This window comes from Cardiocondyla obscurior, linkage group LG04, assembly GCF_019399895.1.
Source record: "Cardiocondyla obscurior isolate alpha-2009 linkage group LG04, Cobs3.1, whole genome shotgun sequence".
NCBI classification, from domain to species: domain Eukaryota; kingdom Metazoa; phylum Arthropoda; class Insecta; order Hymenoptera; family Formicidae; genus Cardiocondyla; species Cardiocondyla obscurior.
Window position 1 is genome coordinate 2,612,060 of NC_091867.1, and position 25,103 is coordinate 2,637,162.

The 25,103-nt window shown below is 34.4% G+C and overlaps 5 protein-coding genes, 1 long non-coding RNA gene and 2 pseudogenes across 7 annotated transcripts; 5 read left to right on the top strand and 3 right to left on the bottom strand.

The window, feature by feature from the left end:
* Positions 1-300: 300 nt before the first annotated feature.
* Positions 301-5,828, top strand: Gnf1 (germ line transcription factor 1). Its single transcript, XM_070655165.1, has 16 exons — positions 301-482; positions 848-988; positions 1,125-1,340; positions 1,410-1,542; positions 1,619-2,025; positions 2,116-2,295; positions 2,371-2,649; positions 2,881-3,043; positions 3,133-3,342; positions 3,399-3,625; positions 3,708-4,045; positions 4,107-4,325; positions 4,424-4,597; positions 4,667-4,742; positions 5,079-5,246; positions 5,327-5,828. Exons 1-16 carry the CDS (start codon positions 474-476, stop codon positions 5,429-5,431), a joined length of 3,045 nt encoding a protein of 1,014 aa, XP_070511266.1. The 5' UTR covers positions 301-473; the 3' UTR covers positions 5,432-5,828.
* On the bottom strand, positions 5,441-9,451 carry LOC139101768 (angiotensin-converting enzyme-like). Its single transcript, XM_070655171.1, has 8 exons — positions 9,294-9,451; positions 7,879-8,248; positions 7,448-7,766; positions 7,161-7,385; positions 6,487-7,012; positions 6,092-6,346; positions 5,843-6,018; positions 5,441-5,699 (listed from the first exon to the last, which is right to left on the bottom strand). Exons 1-8 carry the CDS (start codon positions 9,302-9,304, stop codon positions 5,665-5,667), a joined length of 1,917 nt encoding a protein of 638 aa, XP_070511272.1. The 5' UTR covers positions 9,305-9,451; the 3' UTR covers positions 5,441-5,664.
* Positions 9,452-12,544: 3,093 nt separating this feature from the next.
* LOC139101774 (actin-5, muscle-specific) lies at positions 12,545-14,955 on the top strand. Its single transcript, XM_070655182.1, has 2 exons — positions 12,545-12,653; positions 13,064-14,955. The coding sequence occupies exon 2, from the start codon at positions 13,085-13,087 to the stop codon at positions 14,213-14,215; it is 1,131 nt and encodes a 376-aa protein (XP_070511283.1). The 5' UTR covers positions 12,545-12,653; positions 13,064-13,084; the 3' UTR covers positions 14,216-14,955.
* LOC139102172 (uncharacterized) lies at positions 12,614-17,221 on the bottom strand (annotated as a pseudogene).
* LOC139101775 (actin-5, muscle-specific) lies at positions 16,433-20,231 on the top strand. The gene is made up of 2 exons (XM_070655183.1): positions 16,433-16,522; positions 18,840-20,231. Exon 2 carries the CDS (start codon positions 18,866-18,868, stop codon positions 19,994-19,996), a length of 1,131 nt encoding a protein of 376 aa, XP_070511284.1. The 5' UTR covers positions 16,433-16,522; positions 18,840-18,865; the 3' UTR covers positions 19,997-20,231.
* On the top strand, positions 20,052-21,482 carry LOC139102173 (uncharacterized; annotated as a pseudogene).
* Positions 21,483-21,640: 158 nt separating this feature from the next.
* On the top strand, positions 21,641-24,391 carry LOC139101777 (actin, muscle). 2 transcript variants are annotated; one of them, XM_070655184.1, is made up of 3 exons: positions 21,641-21,728; positions 22,384-22,528; positions 22,726-24,391. In XM_070655184.1, exons 2-3 carry the CDS (start codon positions 22,403-22,405, stop codon positions 23,728-23,730), a joined length of 1,131 nt encoding a protein of 376 aa, XP_070511285.1. In that variant the 5' UTR covers positions 21,641-21,728; positions 22,384-22,402; the 3' UTR covers positions 23,731-24,391. The 2 variants fall into 2 exon arrangements, with proteins under 2 accessions (XP_070511285.1, XP_070511286.1); XM_070655185.1 differs by lacking the exon at positions 21,641-21,728 and having other exon boundaries at positions 22,366-22,528.
* On the bottom strand, positions 23,290-25,020 carry LOC139101784 (uncharacterized). Its single transcript, XR_011545629.1, has 4 exons — positions 24,718-25,020; positions 24,423-24,613; positions 23,493-23,726; positions 23,290-23,414 (listed from the first exon to the last, which is right to left on the bottom strand). It is a non-coding gene; the product is annotated as an uncharacterized lncRNA (long non-coding RNA).
* Between the last annotated feature and the right edge of the window lie 83 nt (positions 25,021-25,103).

Here is a 25,103-nt window from a genome sequence, read left to right on the forward strand (position 1 = left end):
AAAAAAATGTACAGACGTGATTATAAAAAGTATTCCACATTTATACGGTGTTTATACGGTAAGTGATTATTCTTGATTTAAACAAAAAATTTAAGAAATTAAATGAATAAATAGTGAAATAACATATAAATTCAAGAGCTACTTTCGTGACTAAAAAAATTATTGCACATTAGTTTACGAATAAATTTATTTTGTAATAGGATCTGATAGGATCTAACAGAACGAATTTCCCTCCAGAGTTCAGATATTATACGCAGTGTGGCCGCACTGGCCATATAGAGCCATGATATAGTGTATTTGGTACGATTTGGTAATGAATCTTGCAATATTCTGCACCATTCACGTAATTCGCGCCGATTTGTATTATATTGTACGACGTACGAACATTTATTCACATTTAATACACGAATGTAACAACGAGTACGATTGTTCTTGGTTGATTGAATATTCAACGAAATAGAGAAATCGCGAAAATGCCGAAGGTGTGTAACGAAAAAAAATTCCAACTTCCGGTTAAATATGTTAGGTTAACTGCGTTGTGTTTATTTTTGCTATAGCTGCCTTTCTTTTAGAGCATACTGTCAGCATTTTTAATATGTAACAAATTGACACACGTCTTTTCTTCTTAAAATTTAACTTAAATTTAATTGACATTTCAACTCCGCTCGCTCGAGGAGTTTGAGTGTTCTAGATCGAAAAATGCTACTAGATAATCTTGAGAATTTATTAAATGATTAACTGTGACAAACTATGCTTACGTGTGTATCGATTTGTTTCCTAACGAGTTTTACAAACAGAAAAAATATTTTTACAATTTTTTTTTATTTTTATGGACATGTTTTTGCAGGATATTAGATCTTACTTTGCTCCAGCTGCAACATCTAAAAAGAAGAATGGTCAACCTGTTGTCTCAAAGCCTCAAAAACGGCATATTATTTCATCAGATGAGGATGAAGAAGAACAGAAGTCATCTAAAAAGCGCTCCAAAGTATTATCTTTTATCATCACTGTACTTTTATTTTATTTGTCACAGTACATTGTTCTTTTATAAATCTTTTATAAGTATTGTATAGTTCTCTTTGTAATTTATAAAAATATTACTTTGGATAATTAATCATTTACAGGTTGTACAAAAGAAAAAAAAAGTGTCAGTTTTGTCTGATTCTGAGGATGAAGTAATATTTGTGGAAAATAATAAACCAGATTCTAAACAATGTGAGACAAATAAGAAAAGTGTGATTGAGAAGCCACGCATAGAGATACCATCCAGTGAACTTTTTAGCAAGAAGCCAATAGCAAGAGTAGAAGAGACAAAAGTCAATCAAAAGTTGCAGAAAGTGGTAAATATTTAATAATTATCAATTAAGAAATATTTGTTAGATTTCTAGAATTTTTTTTGAAATCTATAGGAATCTGAGTTTCATTATGATGAAGATTTTGATGCTGTTCTTAAACAATTGGACACAATTCAAGATCCTGTAGTGCAAGATAAAAAGAAACCTAAAAATAAAGATATTTCTAAAACACGTGTAGCTAAGACAGGTATATTTATTTTTAATTTATTATGTATATTTAAATTAATTTTTGTGACATAAATTTGATAATAATATATTTACAGATGTAGACTTTAATGAAAGCAAGAAAAATGACATGCGTTTGAAAAAGTCCAATAATGAAACCGTTAAAATAAAATTTGAAGAGGTAAATATACCTTGTAATAAAAATAATGTACTTTCAAAAGTTGCAAATTCTCCTTCGAAACAAAAATTACATAAAAACAAGAAAGATAACTCTAACGAAGATTTATATATAATCGATAAGCATAATGAATCTGGCAACTTGAATAATTTAACATCTACCTCTGCATCGGAAGAAGACAAAGATATAAGGAGATCACCAAGAAAGAAACCCAAATTAGATTTATTTGATGAAAGAAACGAAAAGAAAAAACAACGTGCTATAATGTACGAAAAATATCTTCAAAGAGGCGGCGCCAGAAATCCTGGTTCAAAAAAAATTCCTACAGTGAGAACTTTTACAAAATTATTTAGAATTAATTACAAAATTAATATGGTGATTGTTTGATAAAATTTTTAATTTATTCTTAATTTTTAGGGCGCGGAAAATTGTTTAGTTGGAGTAAATTTCTTGATTACCGGTGTTTTAGATTCTTTAGAGAGGAATGAAGCTGAAGATTTAATACATAAATATGGCGGACGAACTGTAAATACAGTATCAAACAAAGTAAATTATGTTATAGTGGGAGATGAGGCTGGCCCAGTTAAGTTGACAAAAGTATGTTTTTTACGCGATTACGTATACATTGTTGCACATTTTTTTATGTTTTATTTACTTGGAATAAATTTTTAGGCAAAAACATTAGGCATTAAACAAATATCTGAGGATGATCTTCTCGAAATGATTCGTATAAGACCAGAAGGCAAAGCTATAGCTATTAAACCTGCAAAAACAAAGTTAAATACGAAAAAAATATCAAACAAATCTGAGAGCGATGAATTGTCATCACCAAGTAAAATTAAAGCATCATTAAATTCATCTGAAAAGATAAAAATGTCACCATCTTCACCAGCAAAAATTAAAAAATTATCGCCAGTAAAACCAGATTTAAAAACGAGCAGTGTAGAGAAGGTAAATTTAAATATTGTAAGATCGTGGATACTCGCTGGACGAACTCTTAATCGTAGTATCTTATTAATTCTGATCGCTTTTATTTATTTTAATCTAATCGATCAACTAATCTGTGTTATTAACGTGGCTTTTTTTTCGATCCAACATTGATTTGACGTATCTGCATTCGTGGAATGAAAATAAAATGATAAAAAATATTATTAAACTCATTATTATATATATATTTTTTAGATAAGTACAAGCATTGGATCTGAACCGTTAGTAGAGAAGTATAGACCTAAGACTATGAAACAGATTATAGGTCAACAAGGAGATAAAAGTTGTGCACACAACTTGTACGTATGGTTACGTGATTGGCATAAAAATCGTCAGGATCCTAAAGTTCAAAGTGGCAGTAAGTTATTTTGTGATTACTATTTTACCAAATAATATTAAAAATAAAATAAGAATATTAATCCAATAAATTTAATTTTTATTTTAAAGCTAGCAAGCAAACGCATGGACAAAGTTTTAAAGCTGCTTTGTTGTCTGGTCCACCGGGTGTTGGTAAAACTACAACAGTGCAAGTTGTTTGCAAAGAATTAGGATATGATCTTGTGGAATTTAACGCTTCTGACACACGAAATAAATCACTTTTAAAAGATGCAGTCTCAGGATTATTGTCTAATACTACAATGAAAGATTATGTCACAGGTGGATATATAAAATTTTGAAAGAATTTTACTATTATTTCATGTAATATATTATAGGTACCAAACAAAAAATTACGAACAAACATGTGCTGTTAATGGATGAAGTCGATGGTATGGCTGGTAATGAAGATCGCGGTGGTTTACAGGAATTAGTTAGTTTAATAAAAAACACGGAAGTACCAATTATATGTATATGTAATGATCGATTTAACACGAAAGTTAAAACCATTTCTACACACAGCTACGATCTAAAATATCCAAAACTCAGAGTGGAACAAATTAGGGTATACTTTATAGAATCTTATTCGAGTATCAATTTTTCTAATTTATTTTATGTAATTTTATCTTATTTTTTTTTCTTTACAGAGTTCTATGAAGTCTTTGTGCTTTAAAGAGAACATCAATCTTTCGACGGAGGATCTTGATCGTTTAATCGAGTCAACAAATTACGATATTCGACAAGTAATAAATCATTTGGAGTTTCTTGGCAATCAAATATCTCACGTGCAGGCGACTGACAAAAAGCATTCAAATAAAAATTTCAAGATTGGCCCATTTGATGTCACAAAAGTAGCATTCAATGCGAAAGAACAAAAAAATATGAGTTTGAACGATAAAATTAATTTATATTTCAACGATTACAATATAACACCTCTTTTTATACAAGAAAATTATCTAGATATCAGATTATCACAAGTGTCACCGTAAGTATATAATTATTTTTATACTAAGATCAAAAAATAATAGATTGTGTTATATTTGCAGTCTTGAAAGACTAGAAAGAATCGCCAATGCGGCTGATAGTATATCTACAGGAGACCTCATCGAGAAAATGATAAGAACTAATATGATGTGGAGTCTACTTTCAATGCATGCATGTTTCTCGTTTGTTATACCAGCTAATGAAATGCCGGGATGGTCTGATGGATTGATACGATTCCCAAGCTGGTTTGGACGAAATTCAAAAGCAATGAGATTTAATCGGTATTAATTATTGTATATTGACTTTTATATATTTTATTATAATACTTTGTAATTATATCAATTTTTACTAACAGCATTTTATTTGCTATTATTTCTAGATTAATGCAAGAGTTAACCACGCACACACGATTAGCCACGGGTGCGAGTAAAGAAGCTCTAAATATGGATTATCTAGTTCATATTCGAAACTCTATTGTGAACCCTTTGATAAATAATGGTGTGGATGGTATAGATGCAGCGATAAGTATCATGGGACAATATTATTTAACCAGGTTTATATTTAATTTATATTAAATAATTACAAGTATAAACATATATATTAAAATTTAACCTTTTCTTAGGGAAGACTTGGATTCAGCAATAGAAATTTCTCTTTGGCCAGGAATGTATGACCCTACAACTAAACTTGATAGTAAAGTACGTACAATATTAATTCTATTTTTAAAAAACTGTACTAGGTCGAATTGAATTTGATGAGCACATTATTCATATTCGAAGAATTAATTAACTCTTATCATTACTTCGGTTGACTTAATTTTTTTATAACAGGCATTACAAAGCGTAAGCTTTGCACGCTTATTTTACTCTTGTTTCCTCTACGTACGTTTAAAAAAATTGCTTTACATTTAATAATTTTTTATTATTTAATCAAATAATAAATAATGTTCACAAAGTATGCACTTTATAGTATTTAGTAAATATAAATAAATAATTATTGTAGTGTTACGAATTTAAATCATTGTATTATATTAGGTAAAAGCAGCATTTACGCGAGCATACCAAAAAAAATCTCCTATGCTGCCATACGCAATTAACAGCACTGCTACAGCGAAGAAAAAATCTGTACAAGATAACGATATTATAGAAGAAGCAGATGATGAAGGAGAAACAGATGATATCGAGTTTGATAAGATGATCAAGGTAGCATTAAACATTATTTGTGTGATTTCATATAAACTACATCAGATATTCGAAAACAATATAATTATAATGCATTTTAGGCAAAGAAACCTGTTACTGCTGGTACAAGTAAAGCTGCTTCGTCGACGAAAAAAAATGGTGAACCTGCTAAGAAACGCGGAAGAGGACGTGGCAAAGCAAAATAGAAAACAATATTAAAAGATAAAATGCACTGTTTATTAAAAAAAAAAACTTGAAACCAAATTAATCCGTCACGAACATTTGTTCACTACCCGAATTAGCGGCGTTGATATAACTGTGAAATAATTTTTTTATATTAGATTTATTGCATCAAAACTGAATGTTTAACGTTTGTCTCGAAATAGTTTCTATTTATTTTTATTAATGAGGATTGTTATTCCGAAAGCTCATTTGTAGTTTAATTTACAATCTCTGCTCTTGTCTGTACACAATCTAAAATGAAAAAGAGATTAAAATATTGTATCTTAATTGCGATGTTAGAACGTCTCTCACTTTTATTCTATACGTAATAATATAAAAAATTGGAATGTAATAAAAATTTCACGAAATATTTTATTCGTATTTATGATACGTACGTTTTTTGCTGGGCTTCCATCCAATATATTCATTAGTTTTTTTATTTTCTTCAGTCAACCAATCAGTCAAAGGCTTAAAGTATTCCAAAAGTCCAGCAGCATCCATTTTCCTTTGACCTGAGATTTTCTCCATCGCATCTGGCCAAGGTTTTGAAGAACCCAGTTCCAGCATAGATCTAATACAAATACGATCAACGTCTAATTATGATCACTGATTCGAGTCATAATATTGTCACGTATTAAACTTACTTTAACAAATTTCCGGCGTCTTTGTTGTTATAAATATCGCACTGACTTAATAATTTGGCATTGGGATTTTTCGGATCGTATTCCTTTGCTTCAGTGCACAATGCTTTATGGAATTGGAATTGTATCACAAAGCTTACGTAGTATCTTATATATTCAACGTCCGCAATTATGTGATATTTCGCACCGGGATCGAAATCTTCTTCCGATCTATCCACGGGAGGTTCGATACCTTGATACTCTTCAGCAAGCGTCCACCTTAAAATAAAATAAAAAATATAACTTGTCTAAAATATCTTAACTGTTTGAAAATTTAACTAATTAAATTTTTATTCGAGAAATACTATAATAATACTCAGAAAAAAAATACAAAAAATAAATTTTTGTTTAAAGCTAACCAGTTACAGTTGTAGTTGTCAGGCGTCACTTTTCCTTGAAATACGTTCCAACGCCATCGATCCATCATATAAGCGAATGGTAAGAAAACGATTTTGTCAAGACCTTTTTCGTAAAGATGATTAAGAAGTGCTTCGTGGTCAGTCGAGTCATCTTTCAATAAACCGATCTTTTTGAGATGACTAGGAGTAGATACACTGAGAGAGATAACATCACCGACCGCTTCGTGAAAACCTGGATTCGCGCCTTCCTTGAAAACTGTAGGTTGATCTTTATACTGCAGATAATACTCTATGTGACCCATTTCATGATGTGCTGTCAGAAGATCCTCCATGTTAACGCGCGTGCATTGCTTAATTCTGAAATCTTTGCCATCGTAGAAGTCCCAAGCGCTTGCGTGACAAATCATATCTACACCTTCCTGTTTCGTCAGAATCGATCTCTCCCAGAATGTGTCCGGCATGGCAGTCAAGTTAATCGACGTAAAGAAGTTCTCAGCGAGGCGGAACATACTTGTTGCATTATATCCTGCATAAAAAATTACGAGATATTATAATATTAGATGCAAATGTAGAAAATCAATTAAATAAATTAATTAAAAAAAAAATAAAAAATAAAAAATAAAAAAAATTAATTAATTTTACAACAGTTTGAAAAAACTGAAATATAAACTTGCCTTGTTCAACTAAAGTGACACTAACATCTGGCAACTGCTTGCCTGGGAACGGCACGGTAAAGTCTGCAATATTAGACCATGTTTGTGCCCAGGCATTACCTAATAGATGCGCTGGGATCGGACCGTCTTTGGAAACAACATCTTCGCCGTATTTCTTCCTAAGCTCGCGCCGTACATAAGCGTGCAATTGTAAATACAATGGCTTCAATTTCTGCCATTGGGTCTCTGTAAAAATTTTATCGCGTCAATGTTTTATCGTATATGAATAATGTTATTGATAATCTTACCAATTTGATCAGCGAAATCATCGGCTTCGTAATCTTTCATCCAATACGCTGCGTAGTCAGAGAAATTATTAAGTCTTGCCGCGGTGTTAGCTAATTCGACATACTTGGGGTATAAAGACTTCACTTTTTCGCCCGACGCTCTTCTCCACTCTACCCACACATGCTTCAACTCCTCAGGATCGCGACTACGTATCAACGTCTCGGTGATTTCTGGCTCAAGTGCGAGGTCGCATTTGTTCTTATTTTTGTAATCGCAAATCTTTGCAGTACTGTAGATGTTCTCCATCTGACTGATAGTTGTTTCGAGTTCTTTGTAACTCTACAATCACACGATAAATAATCTCACTTAATATAATTGTGATTTTAATGAATAAATACTTGCCTAGAAATGTTAATTTCATCTAATAAATTAAGATTTTCATTTATCTCACCTCTTCAGGAAGAGCTGCGGTGCCAAGTACGCCAAGTTTTTTGAACTGTCTCTTGAGAGACTCATCTTCCAAATTTTGCCAAGGGAAAGCATTCACTTCTGCAGCTATCTGTTTGGAAGCGCGTGCCGCTTCAGCGGATACTTGCAACTTTTCTGCCAGATTTTCATCCGTCAGATTTGACGCATAATTCCATTCGGAGATACTCTGCTTGTTACTCCATTCTGCAGATTGCGCATCGATACGCTTCAGGAGTTTTTTAGCGTTTTTCAAAAGATTATTACCAGTCTGCGAATTTTTACTGAGATCTGTCACTACATTTTCCGTCGCTGGTTTGGCCGTCACCAGAGTTACAACTGCTGCTACTAAGATTCTAATTACACAAGTGTACTTTATTAGTAATTGTTATTAAAAAACAAAGAATTTAGTCGTTAAATTCTAAATCGAGAATGATTAGATACCAATTATAAACAGACGAAATATTTTAGTTGTGATATAAAATGTCTAAAAATATTTTCTTAATGATAACTATTCCGTTTCGTCAGAAATGTTTAACTTATCAGTTACATACTATATATTATTAACGAGATATTTCGATCTTTATTATTTAACAAAATAAAATTAAAAACATTACATTAATAAATATAATAATCAATAACTAAAAATAATTGAGATAATTTTATCAAAGAAATAATTTATACGTATAAAGTTTATTTTTATATTTAATTAAAATGCTTTGTTTCTCAAAGTGTGAAAAAATTAAATTATTAATCTCATGGTTCTCACTGAGAAATATATTTTATTTTTTATTCAGAACTAAGATGTTAATATAAGAATTTAAAATGTTAAAAAACTTATATCGATAAATTCAGGTTTAGATGTGACATTGTTCGGTACTGCAATGCTAAATAACAGCGTTAGGTCGAACAACAATTTGAAAGTCCCGTCCAAGCGTGAAGTACACTTGTTCGGCATATTAACTTGTTAGATCATGAATGTCATCGTCGTTCTTCGAGCTATATTTAACGTAAATGCTAGTCACGGTATCTCGAGTATAATACAAATGATTTGAAAGTGAATAATCGCATTTACCTCGCGAAATAATAAACTGTATTAAAAATAAATATATATTCTGTAAAAAAAGAAAACTGTGATATCTACTCTATTTTATAGAGAAACAATTTTTAATTATCTAAGTTATGTAGTTAAAATTCGTAAGTATAATAATTAAAAAAGAATATAATATTAATAATTTATCTTTTTCTTATAATTACAATTTTTTTAATTTGTTACTGCAATATCGTACAACTGTTCCATTATGGTTTGTGGCATTTATACAAAAAAAAAAAATCATTAATCAAAGAATTCAATCGTTTCTAAAATACAAGTTATGTTAATAAATTAACGGGATTACTTACAGGCGCAGCATATCGATCGCCGATTCTCTAGCTGGTTTTACGGAACAATTTGGATATCACAATTTTTGTAAACGTTTACAAATATTCTTCGCAGTTACCATTCGTAACCGCCTTCCAATCTTCAACTGACCTCTGTGAACACGAGGCACGTTATCTTTTATTCAACTTCCCCACTTCACCGCCATGCATACCATCAGGCTGCCACGCTCACTGATAAATTTTAAGACAATCCTGTTGGTCAACTCGTCCTGTTTGTTGGTCTGTGGTATTGCCAGAAGTTTATAGTTTAAATTGTTTTAGATCAAAATGGCACACTTAAAAACATCAGTTTAATTATTAAACAACTGATTACTTCATAATTATTCAAAATCTAATACAACTTCATATTATATTAAGTACAAGAAAAAATATTTCAGTTCCGGTTTTATCAACGCGAGCTTATCTAATCGGTAAATTAACTTTCAGAGTTGCAACTATCGTACATAAAACTGTCATACATACATACATCATATTTTTAAAACCTCAGTTGTAACTCTGAAAGTTAACCTATCGATGCCTAAATTAACTCGAGTTGGTGAAACCGGGCCTTAGATTTGTTTTAATTTTAATTCGTCATATTCAATGTTTTTTGCATCGATATATATTAATACGAATTTCCTTGACAATCAATTAGAGCGTAAAGTAAAACACGGCTTGCCAGAATAATGCTTCAAACCTTGCAAGAAATTGTCTTATATTAAATTATTAGATCTATAGTCTTTTACAAATATGTAAATTAATTTCCTGATTAGTTATAATTAGCACTGAAAAATTAGCAAAATATAATGTATTGTGACCGAGTTAGTTATGCTCATATTTTACAGTGTTTATTGCCATGAGATAAACTATAACTATGGCTCAGTATTAATAATGCTTAATATAAAAACATATAATAGATTTTTATCTAACCAGTTTCACATTCTGAATTCGTGAGAACGTCCTCGTCGTCGTCCTCCAATTTTTTTCGCTTTATTTCTTGAAACCGAGGTTATGTTCTGGAGTCGATATCGATTCAAGGGCTAAGAGTTTTTTATTTTATTACGACTACGGAATAAAATACTGCTCATTATATGATATTTCAGAAACAGTTATACGAAGTTAAATTGGGTCTCGAAAAAATTTAGAATACAGATGTAGTATTTTTATAAAATTGAAATATATCATAAAATGTTAACATAATTTAATTACATAATTTAATAACATAAGATAATTTTGTCTAAAATTATCTTATTTTTAATACGAAAAAGATATAGTAAAAAATTTTTACTTTTTAATTCGAAGATAGGAATCATAAAGTAATGTCATTTATTACAAATTTATTTAAATGGAAAAACACTGTCGTGCATTAACGAAAACATACCTTTTTCTTCAATAGTAATTTGAAACATCTGGTCCAGAATGTGTATTCGTATCACTGGTTCTCGCCCATACATTCTCAATTAAAAAAAAATTGAGGCATCAGGTTTTGCAAGAGCAAAAGAGTCCATTCAATGTTGGTGATGCCGGGGACATTTCCAATGTCAAGAGCGACATAAAATAAATTAACTGTAGATTTCAGTTTGAATGTTTGTTCAGGTTGCAGGCGTAAATAATCTCTTAATTGGAGCGTAAATAAAATCGTGGAAAATTTTTTTTGCTGTCTATAAAAATATAACACATTTATGAGATGCTGAAAGAACACGCGCTTAAACAGAATATTGATAAAAAAAATTAGGCTTTACACGAGACTTTGCGAAGGTTACAAGATTTATAGGGCGTTACAGCTCGAGATTTTCTATACCGGTTCAGTGATCTATAAGTAAAGTGAATTGCATAATATAGTAATCGAGATTCAAAAGAGAAATCGAGATAAATTAAAGTTTACATTAATAAAAACTTATTCGCAAAAATAATTGAGTTTTATTTAAACAAATTTGTTAATAAAATATGTTATTAAAAAAAGTTAATCAGTGAATTTTCAGAAAATAGATATTTTCTATACGAATATTATACTGTATTATTAAATTTTCTATTAAACAAATTAAATTAAACGTTAAGTAATAAAAAAGAGAGAGAGAGAGAGAGAAACAAAATTATCGTAATTTATTTTTAGTTCCATTCTCTCCCATTTGACTTTTTCTTGCCATAACAATAAATTATAATATGAGAGACTCATATGTAACATTTCATTATATGCAGTATAAATTAAATTGCCAATTGGCATTTTGTCTAAATACCTGAGAGCACAGTCATAGACGTGTAGAAGATAATAAAGATGATTGTAATGTGTTTAAACATTTGTCAATCACGAAAAAAGAATATGGCTAGAAGAGAAAAATTACTTACATAGCACGAGTTTCTCTTTCCTTCATAATAAATTTCATAAGTATTTTATCTTGCAAGGAGTGCGTGTTACTATCGTCCCGCGTTAATATCCTGATTTGGCAATGGGTGGGTATTTTCAGGAGCACCGTGAGGCGTCGGGGATTTCCAACGTATGCCAAAAGCATCTTCGGCAACGAGAATGACCACAAGAAGCCAAAGCTAAAAAAGAAGAAAATAAAGAGCTAAATAGTATGAAATGATGAAGACATACACTCTGTACTAATTATACACACAATAAACTTTAATTATTAAATATCAAAATAATTTTTTTTAGCGTAAGAGATTAAGAAAAAAAACAAAAAAATATTTAAAATGTTAAAAACTAAAAAACATTTTAAAAATAAGCTTTTATACACAACCTCAATAGCTTAAATATCTTTTAATGTTTTAAAGCCTTAAAATAAAAATAAATAAAACATTCGTAATTATGTAAGGTAGCTTAATTGCTACATGTAATATTTAATTTAACATTATAAATTTATTGTTAAGCTTAATGTAAATTACTTTTTGATGAACATACGAATAATAGATAATAGTAGTGACGGTATTGGTGGTAACCTGCGTTAATGTCCAGATTAGGAGATGCTGCCCGTTTCGCAGGGATTTCCAAGAGAACGCAAGCAAAAAGGAAGATGAAGACGAAAGAAGAAAGAGGAATAAGGAGGGAGAAGAAAACGACAATGACGGCGATGATGAGGGGCGATGCGTCGTGGCGCGTGAACGAAGGCGTCTCTCTTGTAGGTCTCTATCCGGGCTTCCTGGTCCGTATACATACCACCACCCGCGTGCTCGTCGGCATAAGGCGTGGGCAGCATTGCTGGCGAACCCTCGAGGCGTCTCGCGTGCCCATCTTCGGTAGCGTCGCGTATCGCAGCGTAGACGTTATATCTGGCGTCGCGACGCCCGCGAGCCTCAGCCGCTCCTCAGCCGCCCGTCGATTCACAACTCACCCTTACGGTTAGTAACTAGATCTGCGAGACGTTCTTATCTGTGTCTGCTCGATTCTTCGAAAGTTTACACGCAATTTCAGGAATTAGAAGTGTCAGCAAGATATCTGAAAAAGAAAAACGTGTTAGTGTGTAAATCAAAAAATTTAATTTAAGGGAAAATTAAATTTAATTAATATTTAGAAAAAGAAATAAAATTAATCTGAAAGTGAAATAAATTATTGATTAAAACAATATTGTGCCATCATATAGTAGATGCCTTTGAATAAAAATAAACGCGATTATGTAAAATTGAATAGAATTAATTAAACTAAAAAAATAGAGTTGCATAAACACTTTATACATCTAAGATAATTACAAAAACGTAATAAAAAAAAATATTTTTAGTTCCTAATCTAATTAAACAACTTCTTTTTACAGAGAAATTAAAATAGCAGCAAAATGTGTGACGACGAAGTAGCTGCCTTGGTCGTAGACAATGGCTCCGGCATGTGCAAAGCCGGTTTCGCCGGAGACGACGCACCCCGTGCCGTCTTTCCCTCGATCGTTGGTCGACCTCGCCATCAAGGAGTGATGGTCGGTATGGGTCAGAAAGACAGCTACGTGGGTGACGAAGCTCAGAGCAAAAGAGGTATCCTGACTTTGAAATATCCGATCGAGCACGGTATTATCACTAACTGGGATGACATGGAGAAAATCTGGCATCACACCTTCTACAACGAATTGCGTGTCGCTCCGGAAGAACATCCTGTTCTTCTCACCGAAGCTCCCCTTAATCCGAAAGCAAATCGTGAGAAGATGACACAAATCATGTTCGAAACTTTCAACAGCCCGGCCATGTACGTCGCCATTCAGGCAGTTCTTTCCCTGTACGCTTCCGGTCGTACCACCGGTATCGTCCTGGACTCTGGTGACGGTGTCTCCCACACCGTACCCATCTACGAAGGTTACGCCCTTCCTCATGCCATCCTTCGTCTGGACTTGGCCGGTCGTGATCTTACCGACTATCTCATGAAGATCCTTACCGAGAGAGGCTACAGCTTCACCACCACGGCCGAGCGAGAAATCGTTCGTGACATCAAAGAGAAACTCTGCTACGTCGCTCTGGACTTCGAACAGGAAATGGCCACCGCTGCCGCCAGCACTTCTCTCGAGAAGAGCTACGAGTTGCCCGATGGTCAAGTCATCACCATTGGTAACGAGAGGTTCCGTACACCTGAAGCTCTCTTCCAGCCGTCCTTCTTGGGTATGGAATCTTGCGGCATCCACGAAACCGTCTACAACTCGATCATGAAGTGCGACGTCGATATCCGTAAAGATCTCTACGCTAACAACGTCCTCTCCGGCGGTACCACCATGTATCCCGGTATTGCCGATCGTATGCAGAAGGAAATCACCGCCCTGGCACCGTCAACCATCAAGATCAAGATTATCGCTCCTCCCGAGAGGAAATATTCCGTATGGATCGGTGGTTCTATCTTGGCTTCCTTGTCCACCTTCCAACAGATGTGGATCTCCAAACAGGAGTATGATGAATCTGGTCCCGGCATCGTCCACCGTAAATGCTTCTAAGCGAGTTATTGCACGATCGATGCATCAGCATAATATTCGAAAGAACATCATGATATTTCGGGGAGAACACACAAATAGCATGCAATTCTGCCCCAAGCAATCAAGCTGCTATGAGAAAACATCATCAGAGTGTTATCATCAACTCTTAATTCTCATTGGATCTCATCGAATCATCATCGTAGTCTTGTTTGTCGTTGTGTAAACGACAGCATGGCTCATCATCCTGGTCGCCGCAGCCATTTATAAAACTGCGCACGACAATATCATTGCTCACTTAACATCATCATTACGGCCGAGGAAGCGGTCGGCGGGATTGTCTCTTGTCACAGAACCTCTCTCGTATTAGCCTGGACGTTGTCGAGCGCTGGAAAGAATCTTTGCATATATATGGATAGATGCAGCCAAGTGCATCTTTCGACTCACGAAAGGAACACTCTGGCCAATAACAATATTATACAGAAACTTCAACAAATTACGCTTGACAATGACTTTCGAGACTATGTCGAGAAAGCTACGCTTTATTACTGTAACGCGAGCGTTCTCACCACCGTTTGAGAAATGAATCCTCTCTTAATACGTATTATATATTGATTATGTCTAGTCTGCTAACCAAAGCAACGAAGCATCTATATCGATGTACTTCTATACTTTAATTTATTTTGTAAATATTATACATTATGTAATTATATATTGTTATACAATGTCAAAGTCAATTCAAATACACATTAAATCACACCATATATTATTATCGTTTTTATGAGTTTTTTTTACCTTTTGCAAATTTTATGATTACTGGTTTATCTGTGCGGTAACTTTTTCGTGCAGTATTGTCTTCCTGTCCTTTCCTTAAACTCCTTTCAATTTTACAATTTCTTTTTTATCTGTAAAATACATCATTATATAATAACAAATTATTAGCATTTTACATAATAACATATCTATACACATTTATATCGCAAACATGGAAATAGAAATAGACGTATATGTCTCATATAATAAATAAGACTTCCATTTTATCAAGAATACACAAAATTATCAACTTCTTAATTAATTTTTAATTCTTTTAGTAAATTATAATATTAAACGAGAAGAAAAATGTGTTTAAATACTTTATGAATACCTAAAAGTAATATTTAATAAACGCTATGGCAGATAAATTTTCAGCTAGACGTTCTAGCATAGTTACGTTAATTTTTTCATATCGTTCTCGCATCCAAATTTGTCTTCGATTGCGGCGAAGTAGTAGTCTGCGTTATTTAAAAATAACCTTATTATCGTTACGTGTATACATATAATCGTGATGTGTAACCTTGGTCTAATGTAAGATTGCTCTATACAAAGTTATCACAACTCCTTTTTTATTCTTCTTTATTGATAAAATTGTAATAGAGATAATTTTTACTTATTATTTCCAACCGACATACTCGTTAATCATCGCGATTACTTAGAAGAGTATGTAGAAACGTTACAGTTGTTCCTGCATTACTTCGAAAGTTGTTTCCATCTATCACGAGTTATTATATCTCATTTCATTAGCTATCATCTCTAGAAGCCTCTTGTAAGCGTTTTCGAACGTTCCATTGATATTTAGGGACGAGAATCTTCGCGATAAAAGCTCTCACGAAGTTTATTTCTGTTGCATCGCATAATCTCAAAATACTTCTGTTAACTTGTAATATCCGGAACATGAATCTTGTTTCTATCAAAGCATTATCAATCGCTTTTCAATTTTTTTTTTTTTTCTTTATATAATCGATATATTTTTTCCAACAAAATAATTATTTTTGCATATAATTTTATATACACAATTAAAAATTGTGATCATTGATAAATAATAAATATTGCAAAATATATATTTTTAACGATAATGTAACGTTATTTTATAAAATAATCTTTAAAACAGATATTCAAAAATATTTTTACAGGCAATATTTTATTCCGAGAAAAAGGGTACGATAAAACTTGATGGGTTATACGCTTAATTCCGAAATTTGCATTAATGTCAATAGCAGTTAATTAAAATTGATCAATTCTTACTTCGCGTCAAAATGATCGGCATCTCACGACTCAACGCGGGAACACATCGCGTGATATTTTCAAAGCGATGAAGCATATTCCTTGGTCCGCTTAGGGGTTGCGGCCGCCTAGTTCGGCGAGCGTCGCGACGCCTCGAGAGGCGATGCCTTTTTCGTGCCTGTCGAGCAAGCACCATCCCACGAAAATGCGGGGGCGTCCAGACGAGAGCATATAATCGACGTCGCGACGCCGCCGGGGCACAGACGCCGCTCCACCTCTGTCCCGTGCACGGTATGTAGACATAGTATCACGAATTTCCGCTTTATCGCCGGATACACATCTTTGTTCCCTGAGAACACAATCGTTTTCTGCCTGCTCCTGCGAAATTTTATTAAGACATACGCGTGTTATAGTGATTAACGAATAAAAGTGATAAACAGCTCTACCATTAGGATTATTCGAGATAACCAGCAATGCGAAGTATAAAATTTTCATTTATTACTTTATAAAAAAAATAAGAATAATTGCATGTTTCTTTAATTGGTTTTAATTAAAAATTAAATAATAGAAATTTTTGTCAGAGACATTATTTAATTTTTAATTAACAAGATAAATTCATATTTAGATGAAGGATTTATTTCATTAATAGTATTATTCAAACTAAATTTGTAAATTAAGAATATTATTTTTTTATCTCTTATAATGTCTCACCAAATTAATTTTTTATTTCTATCAATCAATAAATCGATACATCAATTAATTTTTCAATCAATGTAACTGATAAATTTATATATTTATATAAAGAAATATTTAAAAGTATCGAAAGTTTTGGGTGTACGACAAATCTTGTTTAAATATTTTTTATTTGATATACTACTTGCCTTAGAAAAGTTCTTTGACCCATTGCTGAATTTTCGGAAGAAGTTCAAGTTCGCAGCATTTAATATATCCACTAAGATTGATTCTTGGCGTAATGTCAAGCCATTCACATTATATCCATTTATATCTATTTTTTGTTTCGATAGCAAGCAGAAGATAAATCCTATTTCCTATAAATTAATTTTAATTATAACACACACACATTACATTTAACATTGTTAACGTAGTGTTCAAAAAATAAAAATAGTTTAGAATGAAATTTGAACATAAATTGCGAAGTTATATAATAACTGTAAGATTCATATTTTTATGTCAATAATAGTATTTTAAGTAATTTACATTTAATAATAAATTATTTTATTAGGTAAATTATTTTCGCAGATTTGCATAAATAAGAAAAGTCGAGTATAATAAAATTAAATTTAATAAAGTGTATATAAAAAGAAAACTATTATTTATTACTAAAGCTAAATATATAAATGCTTCAAAATTTAAACTAGCATAGTTTAATGTAATTTATAAATATCACAAATTTTTTTATAAAGAAGAGACAAGAATTTATATTTAGATTATTATAAGTTCCAAAAATAGAAAAATTATTTTTAAAAATTAAATAGTTAAAAAAGGTTTCAATATTTTACTTATTAAAACTATGTAACAAAGTAGGTAAAATTACGAAATACGTACATTAAATTTATTCCGATCTTTCGATGACCATAAAAGGATCCGTCTGTGGATCATACCCTTCGTCTTTTTTTCGTTGGTTCCTAAAATTACTCATTCTTCTAAGGATTGCTTTCCTCAATGGATTGGTTAACTTTAAATCCAACTCGATCATCTTTCTTAAGCTCTTTCTAGAATTACAGTCGATGAAATACAAATTAGAATTAGTGTTAATGTTACATTGATGTTACTAGTGCCGGATCATAAAAGCCGCGTATATATACAAAGGAGACGAAGAGAGGCAAATGGCCTCTCCGTTGCAGTTTTCGTAGTTAGTCTCATAGTTGAGGTCTTCGGCCGTGCAATCGTGTTGGTCTTTTTCCACAAACAGGCATAATTTTGGCACGTTCGCCGTTGCCTCGCGACAAGACGTTATGTTTTATCCGTTGTCGTCGTCGTCGGCAGCAGCAGCGGCAACGTCGGCCACCATAATCGTCGCTTGAACTTATTAGGGAGCGTCCGTCGGCTGTACGTCTAAAGTTAGCGACGCGCTGGGTGAAAATAGCGTCGCGATGCTGGGGCCGCTTTGCCTATCGCTTTATAGGCAACTGGGTCAATTCTGGCTTCACGCAACGCTCACCGGGAACCGACGTTATCGAAAAATACCTAAAATTTTTTCGATTATTATATGTGCAATAAAACTTCTCTTTTTAAATTATGTCCATTACTTTTCAAATTGAAATTACAAACTTTGTAATAATTTGGATCCATTTGTGAAGAATTATGCAAACTTTATTCCTCCAGAAAATCTTGAAAAATCTGAAAATTAAATTATATATAAACATAAAATAGTTTATCATACATTCTTAATTCTAAATTTAATATTGCTAAAATTTTATTCGTACAGAATTACATAACTACTAGCCGAATTATTTATCTACTTAATATTTTTTTAATTACATATTAATTTTTTTCTTTTTGCGAGAAAATATATATTATTTAAATAAAAATAATTTTTTAGAAATAAATAATTACTACACTTTATAAACTGTATTTTTTGTTACAGAGTGTTAAAATCGAAGAAAAACAACAATGTGTGACGACGAAGTAGCTGCCCTGGTCGTAGACAATGGCTCCGGCATGTGCAAAGCCGGTTTCGCCGGAGACGACGCTCCCCGTGCCGTCTTTCCCTCGATCGTCGGTCGACCTCGCCATCAGGGAGTGATGGTCGGTATGGGTCAGAAAGACAGCTACGTGGGTGATGAAGCCCAAAGCAAAAGAGGTATTCTGACTCTGAAATATCCGATCGAGCACGGTATCATCACTAACTGGGATGACATGGAGAAAATCTGGCACCACACTTTCTACAACGAATTGCGTGTGGCTCCGGAAGAACACCCTGTTCTCCTCACTGAGGCGCCCCTAAATCCGAAAGCTAACCGAGAAAAGATGACGCAGATTATGTTTGAAACCTTCAACAGCCCGGCCATGTACGTCGCCATTCAGGCAGTTCTTTCCCTGTACGCTTCCGGTCGTACCACCGGTATCGTCCTGGACTCTGGTGACGGTGTCTCCCACACCGTACCCATCTACGAAGGTTACGCCCTTCCTCATGCCATCCTTCGTCTGGACTTGGCCGGTCGCGATCTTACCGACTATCTCATGAAGATCCTTACCGAGAGAGGCTACAGCTTCACCACCACGGCCGAGCGAGAAATCGTTCGTGACATCAAAGAGAAACTCTGCTACGTCGCTCTGGACTTCGAACAGGAAATGGCCACCGCTGCCGCCAGCACTTCTCTCGAGAAGAGCTACGAGTTGCCCGATGGTCAAGTCATCACCATTGGTAACGAGAGGTTCCGTACACCTGAAGCTCTCTTCCAGCCGTCCTTCTTGGGTATGGAATCTTGCGGCATCCACGAAACCGTCTACAACTCGATCATGAAGTGCGACGTCGATATCCGTAAAGATCTCTACGCTAACAACGTCCTCTCCGGCGGTACCACCATGTACCCTGGTATTGCCGATCGTATGCAGAAAGAAATCACCGCCCTCGCACCCTCAACTATCAAGATCAAGATTATCGCTCCCCCCGAGAGGAAATATTCCGTATGGATCGGTGGTTCTATCCTGGCTTCCTTGTCCACCTTCCAACAGATGTGGATCTCGAAACAAGAGTACGACGAATCTGGCCCTGGCATCGTTCACCGCAAGTGCTTCTAAGCAATTACGCTCGATTATATTCACTATTATTATTATTGCTACACCTTTCCCTAAGATGTACTGTTCACTGCCGCATCGCTTTGTCTATTTTAATTTCCGTTAGTCGAATATTATTGTCGTTACTATTGGTCCGTGGCGGCGAGTCTTTTACCAACTGTCATACGTACATATACGTCATCTTTTGTATATAAGTTTACGTCTATGGAATAAATCGATCTTATATTCTCTCTTACAACTGTTCAGTTTATAATTGTTATTCTATAAATCCCATATATTCATGACATATTTTCTTAATAATTAATAAAATAATTTGCTCATTAGCTAAATAATCTTCTATAATAATCTTAAGTGCTTTGATTGTTATTTTATAATTATATCAATTATAAATTCTTTTGTCTTTAATATTGAACAAATTAATGACGTATGTGGAGTTAAAAATTTCTTTTATACACATAAAAGAATTATAATTTTTTTTATGGATAAAATTATAATTTTTAGTTAATTACTTCCTAAAAATTTTATTTTAAATCGTTCAAGATAAAAAAACCAATTAACATTTACCTTTACTGTTTTTGTTGGTGAATCTGGTCGCCTTTTCGCACTCGTGCCGAAGTTCATCTGACGATTATCACGGCCGGCCATAATGATGACGAGAAAAGGTGTTCGGTAATAAAAGATGTGTTCTTTGGGGGTTGAAACTCGACAATGCGAATCGACATTAGCATCAGCTTTGCCGGAGATGTAAAAAGGTTGAAGAGGGGATCTCTGCGATGGCTCTAGCAAATAAGTCGCCCAGTGCTCCTGCCAATTATAACAAATTGCATTAAGTTTTATCTGAACAGCCTAATGATTTTGCTTTGTTTCTATGCTTACGCGATATTCAAATATCTTTGAACTGTCAGAAACTGTGATATTTATTTTTCAAATAATTAATAGTTTACCACTTTAATCATCTACAGCATAAAATCGTACTATTGATTAAAAAATACAAATCAAGATTAAAGATTCTCAATCTGTCATAGTAAAAATTAATTCTTTGAAGTTTACTTTTTAAAGATTAATTATTTAAAAAATAGAATTACTTTGTGTGTGATTCTTTTAAAGAGTTTTGATTCTGAAGCTTGTCATTTCAAAATAAAATATTTTTGATTTTTAATTTTTAAGATTTAATTTATTAAAAGTTGGTCCTCTAAAGGTCGTTTTATGAATCAAGACACCTCTTATTTTATTTAGATTTTTAGTTAGAACTGTTTATATGCTATATCTTTTAATAATTTTTTTATTAAACCTTTTTTTTCAAATTTTATCCTCTATTATTTCTTTAAAAGTTAATTTCTTTATCGATATTCGCGGTAACAATCGACGTCCCTGTCGCGTAACGAGTCCTTATTTGGATCCCAGGGTCCGCCGACCACCACCGCGTTGTCGCCAAAGTCGCCGCGATGCCCGGCGTCTTCTTCTCTCTCCCTCTCTTTCCTCTCTTTAGGGCAAACTAAGGACTAGCCTGACTCTACTGGGCGACGCGGGCTCTCAGCCCGATGTTAACGCAGATAGCCGATTTCCATGTAAGGGGCGGATCGCTATTTTCGGCCGCCGACCGATATGGATAAAGGGACCCCACGGAGCCGGTGCCGCGCCACTTGCCGTTCTCACCAGCCTCTTGCACGACGTTGTACGCGACCCTAAGTGATCGTCGCCGATTTCTTCCCTCAACTTTCACATCAGCGAAACGGTAAATTGCCGTGCTTCGTCATTTTTAACAATCGCAAATCGATTTCTTTGATCCATGCACAATAACTTCGGAGATCTCTTTCGATCGGTCTTCTTCGTTAAATTTAAATCGCTTAGCTTTGTTAAGATTGTAATAATCTTTGATACTAAATCGTAGAGTCGGTAGTGATTCGAATAAACTGTGCTAAATTAAGGCTCACAGAGTTTTCGAGTGTTCAAAGGGTTGACGAAAAGCCTCACCAAGACCGATCAAATATTACATGTTGAGAATCTTCAAGAAGAATAGCGAACTCGATGCGGTTTGCGCAATATAGATGTGAAGTGATACCTGAGTGAATGTGCATAAGTGAAAATTTACACGTTAATTATAAAACTTATTATTAATCTACTATCGATCTAAAACATTTACCAATTTATAAATTTAACTAAAATATTTTTTATACTTTTAAACTAATACAAAATAATTAATTTGGTATTTTTACTTTAACTTATGCATATTGCAATTATTGAATCAATAAGACAACTCTCGTATGACGTAACAAAAAATTTTAACATAACATTTTATTATCGTATCAACAGCGAAGAAAATAAATCATAATTAATATTATCGAATTATCTTGAAAAATTTTTCTACATACCTCAATGTATATTCGCAGAAAATAATAGTAAACCAAGATGTGCGACGATGATGTTGCGGCACTAGTCGTGGACAATGGGTCCGGTATGTGTAAGGCCGGATTCGCGGGGGATGATGCACCGCGTGCTGTATTTCCTAGCATCGTTGGCCGCCCTCGTCATCAGGTTAGTTAAAAGCTTCCCCTGTAAAGCAATAAATCTTATTAAATTTAATTTAATTTTATTGGCATAATAACGTATATTTTATCTTTAATAATATTATATTAAAATTTATTTAATAATGTAGAGTATATACGAATTTTTTACATATTTTCCGACTTAAATTAAGAAACACATTTAGATTATTTTCTGTTCATCTACAGGGCGTGATGGTCGGCATGGGCCAAAAAGACAGCTACGTTGGCGACGAAGCGCAAAGTAAGAGAGGTATATTAACTCTAAAATATCCTATCGAGCATGGTATTATTACTAATTGGGACGACATGGAGAAGATCTGGCATCATACCTTTTACAACGAATTGCGTGTCGCTCCGGAGGAGCACCCGGTTCTCCTCACTGAGGCGCCCCTAAATCCAAAAGCTAATCGCGAGAAGATGACGCAGATTATGTTCGAAACTTTCAACAGCCCGGCCATGTACGTCGCTATTCAAGCCGTCCTTTCCTTGTACGCTTCCGGTCGTACCACCGGTATCGTCCTGGACTCTGGTGACGGTGTCTCCCACACCGTACCCATCTACGAAGGTTACGCCCTTCCTCATGCCATCCTTCGTCTGGATTTGGCCGGTCGCGATCTTACCGACTATCTCATGAAGATCCTTACCGAGAGAGGCTACAGCTTCACCACCACGGCCGAGCGAGAAATCGTTCGCGACATCAAAGAAAAACTCTGCTACGTCGCCCTGGACTTCGAACAGGAAATGGCCACAGCTGCCGCCAGCACTTCTCTCGAGAAGAGCTACGAGTTGCCCGATGGTCAAGTCATCACCATTGGTAACGAGAGGTTCCGTTGTCCCGAAGCTCTTTTCCAACCTTCCTTCCTGGGTATGGAATCCTGTGGTATTCACGAGACCGTTTATAATTCCATCATGAAGTGCGACGTCGATATTCGTAAAGATCTCTATGCTAATACCGTCCTCTCCGGAGGTACCACCATGTATCCCGGTATTGCCGATCGTATGCAGAAAGAAATCACCGCCCTGGCACCGTCAACCATCAAGATCAAGATTATCGCTCCTCCCGAGAGGAAATATTCCGTATGGATCGGTGGTTCTATCCTGGCTTCCTTGTCCACTTTCCAGCAAATGTGGATCTCGAAACAGGAGTACGACGAATCTGGCCCTGGCATCGTTCATCGCAAGTGCTTCTAAAAACACATATTATGAAGAATTGCGTTTTGTCATCGCAAATCTTCTCTTTCTCTTTCTTTATTTTCTTTTCTATGCACACGATCATACTTCATTACATTATGTTCATCATAACATATAAAAACGCGAGAAAGAAAGAGGAAGAGAAGAGAAAAAAAAAAAAAGACAAAGAGCAAAAAAAAAGACAAAGATAGAGGAGATTCAATGTGAGAAACGAACAGCGAAAAAAGACGGCTAATGAAGTGCCTTTATGCTACACATTTACCAAAAACTGTACTGTACTTTGTAGTTTATACAACAAGATTACGTGGTTATGAATGTTAATTAATTTATTGATAGCCTTTTCAGCCACCTGAGCAATGAGTTTTCTTCGATTCAATATCATTTACAACACATACGTACATATACACATATATATTATATAATATATACAGTACATATGTATTATATACGTAGGTATATACGTACTTGCTCATTGATAATTACATAAGTTTGGCATTTGCGACACCTGTGAAAACGATTATTGACAACAACGAGAAATACGATCAATTATTATCGGCCACATCGACGTCGGCTCATATTGCTGCCCGGCGGATTGTTCTTCTTATTGTATTTTACGATTAAACAATGGTAATAAAATCATATGTTATGTATTATATAATAATCATATATTTCATTGGACGAATAATACTTACTATTTAGACTCGAGTCGGATTTCAAGTTAATAACGCATGTATTCATTTCCGACATTTCATGATCTTTTTATTCCGTCACTCTATTTCCTTCTCTCTTTAAATATATTGTGTATATGTGTAAGTAAAATGAGGAAGTGAGATAAAGCGAACAAATTTACAGGCTCAACCGCAGAGGACTTCTCCAGAAAATGCTGCAAAGAGAAAAAACAAAAAAACATACGGATTTACGTTGTCGTTTGTTACGGTAGACGATAAACCGCCAACGATCGCGTACCTCGAGCGACCGCCTCATTACCTTCTCGTTATATTTGGCGTGTGCCATATGCCGCCCACGTGCAGCTTGTCTTCCCGGCTCGCGAAGATGCTCACCTAATTCAGTTGGACCTGGCAAGTGTGCATGAGCGTGATGCAGATTAGGAAAGAACAAAAATAGAGCTGCTGGCCCGGCTAGGATCGGCGTAATGCACTGGTAATGCCTCCAATGGCTTCGACCAACCATTTCCGCACTTCCCGCCTGAAGCAGTCGCGCTTTGAGCGCCGCAGTTGATCGAGCACGATATTAAACTCTGCGATATATTGTTCGAGCGCGAACGCGGCTTTTTGAAGGATGGCGTCGATACGTATCTTTGGCGTCTCAGACGTTTCTGCGAGCGAGGAAAAGTCCCATACATTGTGGTATGA

Bases quoted from the DNA above. Each gene is read 5' to 3' on its own strand.
- Gnf1 (XM_070655165.1), top strand. The intron at 2,650-2,880 runs GTAAATTTAAAT...TATATTTTTTAG, and splicing joins AAACGAGCAGTGTAGAGAAG to ATAAGTACAAGCATTGGATC. The intron at 4,326-4,423 runs GTATTAATTATT...TATTATTTCTAG, and splicing joins AAAGCAATGAGATTTAATCG to ATTAATGCAAGAGTTAACCA.
- LOC139101768 (XM_070655171.1), bottom strand. The intron at 7,767-7,878 runs GTGAGATAAATG...GTGTGATTGTAG, and splicing joins CCGCAGCTCTTCCTGAAGAG to AGTTACAAAGAACTCGAAAC. The intron at 5,700-5,842 runs GTACGTATCATA...TTTTCATTTTAG, and splicing joins ATGGAAGCCCAGCAAAAAAC to ATTGTGTACAGACAAGAGCA.
- LOC139101774 (XM_070655182.1), top strand. From the start codon at position 13,085: ATGTGTGACGACGAAGTAGCTGCCTTGGTCGTAGACAATGGCTCCGGC.
- LOC139101775 (XM_070655183.1), top strand. From the start codon at position 18,866: ATGTGTGACGACGAAGTAGCTGCCCTGGTCGTAGACAATGGCTCCGGC.
- LOC139101777 (XM_070655184.1), top strand. From the start codon at position 22,403: ATGTGCGACGATGATGTTGCGGCACTAGTCGTGGACAATGGGTCCGGT. The intron at 22,529-22,725 runs GTTAGTTAAAAG...GTTCATCTACAG, and splicing joins TTGGCCGCCCTCGTCATCAG to GGCGTGATGGTCGGCATGGG.